General features: G+C 39.4%; 1 protein-coding gene across 1 annotated transcript in view; it reads left to right on the top strand.

The window, feature by feature from the left end:
• celsr3 (cadherin, EGF LAG seven-pass G-type receptor 3) overlaps positions 1–8,989 on the top strand; it is a 129,692-nt gene that overhangs the window by 57,684 nt on the left and 63,019 nt on the right. Inside the window, exons 6-10 of the mRNA XM_046056226.1 lie at positions 1,723–1,811; positions 2,126–2,140; positions 2,543–2,700; positions 6,691–6,854; positions 7,886–8,011. Of these exons, the coding sequence (XP_045912182.1) occupies positions 1,723–1,811; positions 2,126–2,140; positions 2,543–2,700; positions 6,691–6,854; positions 7,886–8,011 (552 nt within the window). The remainder of the gene's footprint in view (positions 1–1,722; positions 1,812–2,125; positions 2,141–2,542; positions 2,701–6,690; positions 6,855–7,885; positions 8,012–8,989) is intronic.

The raw sequence follows: 8,989 nt of genomic DNA, 5'->3' as shown, positions 1-8,989 counted from the left end.
GATTAATTTATTGAACACACTCAAACATTTTCCAAACATTGCCATAAATTAACTTCATAGAGTAATGAAATGATAAATCCATCCATGACACAAAAAGTGCATAATAGCAAAAGGTGGGGCGGTACATATAACCAGTCTCCAAAGTTACCCTTTTAGTTTAATATGAATTTGTTTATTATACTTTAGGTTGCATTTCTTTATTGTATAATACTGTTTCTGGTAAAACAAAAATGATAGTACTCTTTAAAAAAAACAGTCTGTCTCTGTAGGGATCCTTTCCACAATGTAACCTGCTCCGGCGCAGGTTAGTTATTCAGCAAGTTACCACGGCGATATACCCTGGTAAGAATTGAGCCACTGTCATAGGACTGAAAACACAGGGTTAAACATTAAGTTACCTTGCTAACCTCAAATTCTGCTTCGTAGTACAGGCCCCTGACCTCCCAGAGCTCAACAACAGAGCCATAACACGGCTTTGGCAGGAGTTTTGTCCCCTCTGGCATAGCAACCCTATGTCCACTGTATTTGATTAGTGTATTTGTATGTCTTTCATGTGAGACATCAATATGTGCAGATTGTGAAAACAAATGTCTCTCCTGGGACAATAAAGACTTACTACTTGGAAGTGCAGAAATTGCTGTTATTTGTACATATTATACATGCACACATGTGAGGAAATGGTAGCATATGAAATGGAGATAGGCATTATGATGATCATAATACATGTTAATAGGCCTATATAGGCCTATTATAGGCCTACTACGGAAGCCCTAAGCGGCCATCAATACAAATATATTTTTTACTCCGTTTTCCCGTGATAACGGGATAATTTTCTCGAGATAAAAAACCATAGCTGAATACAGGGGTTAGCAGGTGCGTTTTTTTAGGATAATTGCAGAAAAACTTTCAGTGCACAGAGGACAGGACTCGTATTCCAAGGATTGTGTGTTCGACTCCTGCTTTCAATTACTTTTTTTCTTTTGTGTGTTTTTTACTATCCTCTTCAGCTAAGTTGTCATGAAGAGATTCAGGGGAATCCAATCACACATTTCCCTACGGCTATTTTAAAGGTTCTGAAAAAGCCGTCAGGAAATGTGCATTGTTACATGGATTCCCCTGAATGAGAAGCGCAGGAATTTCCTCTGCCTGGGAATGATGGGTGAATGAAAAGTCCATTGGTTGATGGATGTGGACCAATTGCTGGGATGCACACAGACCAGCACGTGCTTTATTGTGAGCATGTGAAACAGTCTCTTCATAAGAACTTTGTTGACGAGGATTATGAAAAATGTTCTTCAGTGAAGATCAAACACGCAACCCTTAAACTATAAACCCTGTGTTCTGTCAGCTGAGCAAGCCAGTGACACTAAAAACCACCTGAAATTATCTTTAAGAAACGTCCCTGCTGACCCCTATGTTAAACTACTGGTTTGTAATCTCGAGACCATGAGAAAATGATCCCGTTACCACGTGAAAACAATATTCGTTATTTCGAGATATCCTGTTATTACGGTAAAACAGAGGGAAAAAAATCTTTGAATCAATGGCCTCTTAGGGCTTCTGTATCCTACACTTTTTGTGTGTGTTTTATATATTATGGCATGTAAAAACAAAAAATGAACTAAAGCAGCAGTAAGCTGTTTTAATAAATATCCATTTGTATATACCTATTAATTATTTCCCGCTTAACTTTTGACAAACTTTTCATCCGTCTGCCTGCAGGTGAATCGTCCACTCAGGTGAGTCCCTTCCTGCCTGGGGGTGTGAGCGATGGCAACTGGCATACTGTTCACATCCACTACTACAACAAGGTGGGTTTACATATCAGTTTGTTTGTGTGTCTTGGACCATTTTGATTTTTGATCTTACTTTTGATCTTTCATTTTGTGTTTCAGATGTCTATTTGATCAGTTATCCTTTGAAGTTTTGCATTTTACTTTCCGTACTGTACTTCTCATGCATCGGCAGAATAGTTTATCTGCCTTCATGCTGACAAAGCACTTTGACTTGAGCTAAAGTGTTGGTGTGTATACTGTTATGTGGGTGTGTGCTTGTCACCATTTCATTCATGCACATTCACCGCACATCTCCTTTAATTTTCTTCATGTTCTTTCATTTTCCTCAGCCAGCAACACGCTATGTGAGTATGAGTGTGTGTCAGTATGCACATACACTGTCTTTGTTCTTTGTTTCTTTCTTTTTCTCATTCTGTCTTTCTTTCTTTCACCAGCAGACAGTAAGACTGAATGTGTAGTCTATTGTAGCTTTTACTGCATTATTTTCTTGCTCATATGCAGTTTCTGTTGTTTCTTGTCTTACTAACTCAAGTTTCCCCTTTTCCTTCTAACATGATGGGCAGTGGCAGCATAGATACAAAATATAGTCTGATGTGTTGGAAATGTTCTGCTGTAGTGTATGACTGCAATGATATAAACTCTAGATTTAGTAAATGCTGCGTGTTTCTTGCATGTTGTCTGGTGTAATGGTGTTGGTTCTGGTTTCTTTGGACTGTGTATTCAATCTTGTGTTTGTGTGTGTTCAGCCGAAGCGCAGTATGAGTGGCGAGGCCCAGGGTCCGTCAGATGAGAAGATTGCTGTAGTGAGTGTTGACGACTGTGATACAGCCCTGTCTCTTCGCTTCGGTACGCAGCTCGGAAATTACAGCTGTGCTGCACAGGGCAAACAGACCAGCAGCAAGAAGTGAGTTTATCTTTCTTTTAGCTCTCTAACTTTTTCCCCCTGTTTTGATACCTGCGCTGGTCAACTCTTATTGATGAAGAAGGTTTAATGACATGGCTCCACAAATCTGAATAATTGCCCCCACAATAAAGACATGTCTCTTAAATGGTAGCTATTCATCTGACCTGAAAATAATACAATTACAGTTGCTGTCAGAGCACTGTTGCCCACAAAACTTACCAATATTACATAACTACATTACAGTATAACACTGTCTTTGTAATAATATAATATAATATAAAATACAAAGGCGGTTTTAAACTGTACATTGGCACTGGCACCATGTAATATAGCTCAATCTTGTGTCGTTACTATCACAGCCGAATTTCATATGGAATTAATCATCAAATGAATTCCATCGTTTCATGTCTGACATTTATGAGTAGCAAATGAAATAACTGACTCATAAAGTTTAGTGAAAACATTTATTCAGCTAAAGTAATTAGCAAGTTCATTTAGTTCCTTGATCTCATTTACCTCCAGTGCAGCAACTGAAAGACGATGAATAGTAATAGACCATGAGCTTTGGGTGGTGTTTATACAGGATCTGCTAGCTTCTTTGCAAAGACAAACTTCATTGAACATCATCTGTTACTGAAAGGTGGGGTAAGCATTTTTAATCAAATACACGTATTTTTGTCAAATTCATCAACAATACATCCTCACGTTCCGCTAGTTGTCCGTTCAAACAAACAAAGTGGCCCACACCCTGCCCCACAATGTTAGCTATAGTAGCAGAAGAGTTGTGAGTATCGCTGTCCAGAGCCGGTGTGCTGGCTCTGGGACCTTCTCATCTTCTTGGATATTAGCTTCCCATCAGCAACTGCCACAGTTGGCTAACACACAACCTAGCAAATGTTAGGTTTGCTCTACATCATGTTATTTGTCAAGTAACTGGATTTCTCCTGAATTGCTTACCCCACCTTTACATTTACATACGTTTTTCTCAGCTGCTTTAGTACATTTCTCAGATCAGAATTGAAATTCTCAAAACTACTTGTTCAACCTCCACATCATCTTGTCACTTGTGCACATCATAAAATCAATTTCTCATCTCATTCTCATTCAATCATCGTCATCAAAACCTTAGCCATAGCTTACATCAGAAAATACTTACAGACTACACTGTTTTATTGACAACACGGCTTAACTAATTTCTTGAACACTCTCTTGTTCGTAAACAGTGACACAAGGACTTGTCATTCTGATCACTAACACGTTCACTGACATAAAGATTTACTTTTGAGACATAGACTAAGGATTTTAAGCAAGTTACGGGTTTTTGCAGGTAATCCACTGTGTTGTGCTGTTTGTACTACCTGTTTCGAGAAATGCCCTTACTGTTTTGCAAATGTTAAGGATGATTCCAAATGTACCAAAGCAACTGAGAGAAACTGTAACAGATTTTGCAAGGCAGTTTTCACTGGAAACTGATAAGGCTGGTCAGTTTGTGTAACAGCACACTGGTCAGCTGGCAACTGTTGGTATGTAGGTTGCTAGATCATATGAAAAGGTAAATGTTGATTGGTGGCATTTTATTAACCTTTAATTCATTCAGGGAAGTTTTGCTGAGTGGAAGCCTTACTTTTGCAGGAACACCCTGATCACATTTGCACAGTTACACAGAACCCAGTACAGCAGTTAGCTGCTCCACTGGACCAGCCACTACAGGGTGGTAATGAGAGAGGAGCAACACAGATTTCACCACACAGATTTATCCTATTGGTCCGGTGATTGAACAGATGACCTCCCGGTCACAAGCTTGCTACTCTAATTTTTAGGCTACCACTGCCTGGCTTTGATTAGCGTGCCTGTGAACTAACTGCTGTATTAGACGGGCGGTTCATTTACAAACAGTTGAAGATGTGCCCACTACTTTATAGCATGAAACCAATTGGCTTAGTGTCAATATAGTTTATATAAGGACATTTATTGCCTTTAGAAATGACACAATCTATTGGAAAAAGCGGTTTATTGTTTTTTAATATATATTGTTTATTTCCTCTGTTTTGGAAGGGATGTTTCCCATCAAATAAGCTCTTTGCCGGCGTCTGCCCGAGGTCCTCCAGATGTATAATAGCAGTTGCTTGCTACTGGGTAACAATAAATTATGTTAACATGGAACAGAGAGAGTGATTTGATCTAATTGAAATGTACATGCTGACTTAATGGGTCATTCTCCTGAAAATTAGTTTTAAATTATCACCTTAACGTCATTCAGAATTTCACAATATCAGCGTGATTTAAACAGACTTGTTAGCTGATCAGTGTTTTAAAATAAAAAAAAGTATGTGTAACACGCCATTAAATGTAGATTTAAGCAGTCTAATCTGGCAAACTCCTGCTAAGATTTTGACTGAGACTGTTGCTGTTGGAAAGGATTTTGGGGCATGTCAGATCAGGGTGATGAGGTGACTGGAGGAGAAATCTATGGGGACCTGAAGCTTTAATGAGCGCGACTGTTTGACGTGTTCATGCTCCTTCATGTCTGTCTGTATCTCTCTGATGGTCTTGTTACCCGTTGGCTCATTCTGCCTGCTGTTAATGTTCAGTTTCTTTTCATAACACTCTGCTTGTCTGTGTCGTGTCTCCGTCTCTCTCCCACTCATTCTCTTATGGCTGGCCAAAAAATTCAGATAGACAGTTTTACATCCACTACGTTGCTTTTAGGTGTCTGTTCTGTTTGACCGTGTCAAAGTTTTGTTGTCCTACTACTTGTGGTGTGTGTCTGCCAAACTTAATGTCTGCATGTACGCCAACGAACAACAATCACATCTATACACACACATTCACTTAAAAAGCAGCTTGTCATAGCGTTGATGTCAGGCCTCGCCTTGTAAGCTGTAATCACATTGGCTGTGTTCTGTCAGTGTTAAGTGAGGCTGAGACAAGAGAAGACTGATCAAAGAGGCCAAAGACTAACACTTCAACACTCTCTTCAGCCGTCTCTTCTCCATTTCTCCGTTAACAGCTTGCCCTCCTCTTACTCTGTCTTGACGTCTTCTTCTAATGATGCTCTGTGTTGATGTTCGCTGTAACTCACACTTAATCTCTTGTTTGTTCGACTCTGGCGCCTTTTGTCTCTTAAAGTTCCTTCAATTCATATTCCCCTGCCGTTTATTGGCTTGGCACGTGACATGCGTCGAGCTTAAAAGAAAAACCACGACTCACATTGGAGGGGAAAAAAGAGAACGCTCTCAAAATGATAACACAACTGTTTCTCTCTCTTCCTTTTTTTCTGGCTCATGTGGTTATATGGAACTGTTATTTGCTGTCCCCTATGTCGTCCTCCTCACATTAATTTTGCCGTTGATTATTTCACTCTACACGTCTTCCATCTGCCTTGTCTTCCGCCTTTAAACTCGCTCCCTCTTGATATTTGCTGTAACTTAATCTCTTGTTTGTTCATCTGTCTCCCCTGCTGCCTCCTCATCTCCCTTTTGTTGTTGCTGTTTTTAGTCTCCTTTTTATGCCTGCAACTCTTCTACTTGTTGACATCCCCTAACATCTACCTCCTTTCACTGCTGGCTCTTTCTCCCTCTGCCTTGTCATCCATTTTTACCTCTTCTCTCCTGATATTTGCTGTAGCTCATATTTAATCTCCTGTTTGTTCATCTGTCTATCAGTCTGTCTCCTTTACTTTCTCGTCTATTCAATTCCTCTCTTCTCCTGCTGTTTCCACTTTTACCCTCGACAACATCATCATCTCATTTCTCCTCAACATCCACTGTTATTCTCTGATTCTTGTTCCTTTTGACATTTACCTCTGATGACACATCTGGTTTGTTTAATCCCTTTGCCTTTCACATACCCTCTTTTCATGTTTTTTCTTTTCTTACCCTCCCATCCTTCATCTCTCTCCTCTCGCTTACCCTCCATCCATGAGGGATAATCCCCCATTCCCTCTTTATTCTCATTTTCTCTTCACCTTATTTACTTCTCCTCTCTCAGGTCTCTGGACCTGACTGGTCCATTGTTTCTGGGTGGAGTTCCCAATGTACCAGACAACTTCCCATTTGGCACCAGGGAGTTTATCGGCTGTATGAAGGAGCTGCACATTGACAACAAGCCGCTGGACTTGGCTGGCTTTATCGCTAACAATGGAACGCTCCCCGGTCAGTACTGCTAACCATATTTCTCCCCCATAAAAAGCATGAGCACTGACACATTTACGATGTCCACAAATGCCATTTTGCAAAGTTCTTTTCTTAACTAAAAAGATATAAAGTATTGTAATTAATTGAAGCATCAGTTTCAATGTTCTACAAACCACTTGCATTCTGACTGATGACCGGGCACTTATATTGCTTTTTATGACCATTATATGAAATAAAGGATAAAGTAATAATATTTTCCCAGTATTTTCTACATGCTACCTTAGTTACCACAATAGTGTTAGTGGGAGAGTAACAGAAATTGTTAATGATGGATTTAAGTTCAAATACGAAAAAACAAAGTTGGATGCTTCTGTAAAGTCCGTTTGAATCTTGAAAACCTACTATAATAATAAGATTAATAAACATTATTTATACAGCACTATCAGTTACAAAGTGCTATACAAGGTTAAATACACATTAAAAATATTTAAAAGCAGAGACAAATTGAATCAAGCAGCATAGAATTAAATACGGTTAAAGGGATTTCAACATCTGTGATACAGATAAAATGGACATATAGGTCAGGATAGAAATGGAAGGAAGCACTAAAATTAATAAAAGGCTGTTTTGTAAAAGTATGTTTTAAGAAGTGATTTAAAAGATGTTACTGACCAGAGGTGAGGGGCTGTAATTGCAAAAGCCTGGTCACCTTTAGTCTTTAGCCGACTTCAGAACAGCTAAAAGGGCCCTGCCCGAGGATCTAAAGCTGGGCTCCAGCTAATAGGGGAGCAGCAATTCAGCAATGTAGCTAGGAGCATAACCATGAAGTGCTCTAAATGTGATCAATAAAATCTCAAAATCAATTCTATTCAGTCTAAGTGCAACTGGAAATGTTTAGCTAGAGCTGATAATGTGAGGTGTTTATATCATGATTTATCAGCTTACCACTGCATTACGTTTCATTTTATGCATTTGCTGAGACACACATCATGGTGATACATTTTTGGAAACTTGATCGATGATGCAACTGTCTCTGTTGCTTCTACTAGGCTGCAGCGCCAAGCTGCCTTTCTGTAAGTCCAATCCATGTCAGAACGGAGGAACCTGCAGGGTGAGCTGGGAGACCTTCTCCTGTGACTGTCCCCTAGGGTACGGAGGGAAGGACTGCAGCCATGGTGAGATGCTATATGAGTTTGTTTTTATCCTAGGGTCCTACATGTTGTATTTTCAACCAACGGCAACTTTTAACAATGTCATCTATTGCCCCATTTTGATATAATTATCAATAAAACGCAAGACCATGGTGATGTTTTTAAAGTGCAGCAAAATGACTCTGATCTCATCTTCAGTTTATTTTTATATGGATGCTCATTAATTGGTGAATAATTGGTGAAAAAAAGCTGTAGTCATGTAATAACTAAAGTTCCACAGAAAGCAGCATAAAAAAACTCTGCAGGCATTCGACATATTCGCGACAGCCCTGTGAATATAAGTGCAATGCATGTTCATGGATGGTTTGATGGTTGGGTGAGTGTCGACCTAAATTAAGTTATTGACAGAAGGGAAAGAAGGGAACGTTTGTTAATTGGAAACTGCAGCACAGCACACTGAGACTGATAGTATCAAGGGGTACTGCACATGTGAACTAGTTATTACAAGCTGGATATCTGGCTGTATTTTCGGCATCTAACCGCACCTAGATAAAAACTGATTGATTCCTCACATAAGTGGACCTTTTGTAGCCCAGGTGGGCTCAAGATGTTAGTTTTACTTATTTACATGTACTTGTGTGTTGTGCATGTGTTGAATGCAATTGCGATTAACCCTTGGGGGAAATCATGTAGTTGTGTTTTTGTAAGCGCATATTACAGGACTTATTTTGTGCTTGTGTGCCTGTTAGTATAACACAACAGGATCCTTATCATCATGATGGAAAAAACAGTCAGCACATCGAAAAAAGAGAATGTCATGTTTTAAAATGAGGTGAGAGAGGGATTTAGAATGACATGTAGCATGTCAACAGGTCACCAGCTGCTTGCAAACCTGGGACACAACATTTGCACACAACATGTGAAAAATGAAGACATCATTTTCAAAACCTTAAATAATGTATAAAGCCTCTACTTCTGGTACAACAGCAGCTCAAAATCTAT

The sequence above is a fragment of the Micropterus dolomieu genome, linkage group LG08 (assembly GCF_021292245.1).
Source record: "Micropterus dolomieu isolate WLL.071019.BEF.003 ecotype Adirondacks linkage group LG08, ASM2129224v1, whole genome shotgun sequence".
Taxonomy (NCBI): Eukaryota; Metazoa; Chordata; class Actinopteri; order Centrarchiformes; family Centrarchidae; genus Micropterus; species Micropterus dolomieu.
Note: the sequence above shows the minus strand (reverse complement) of the source record. Positions and strands in the feature narration are given on the sequence as shown.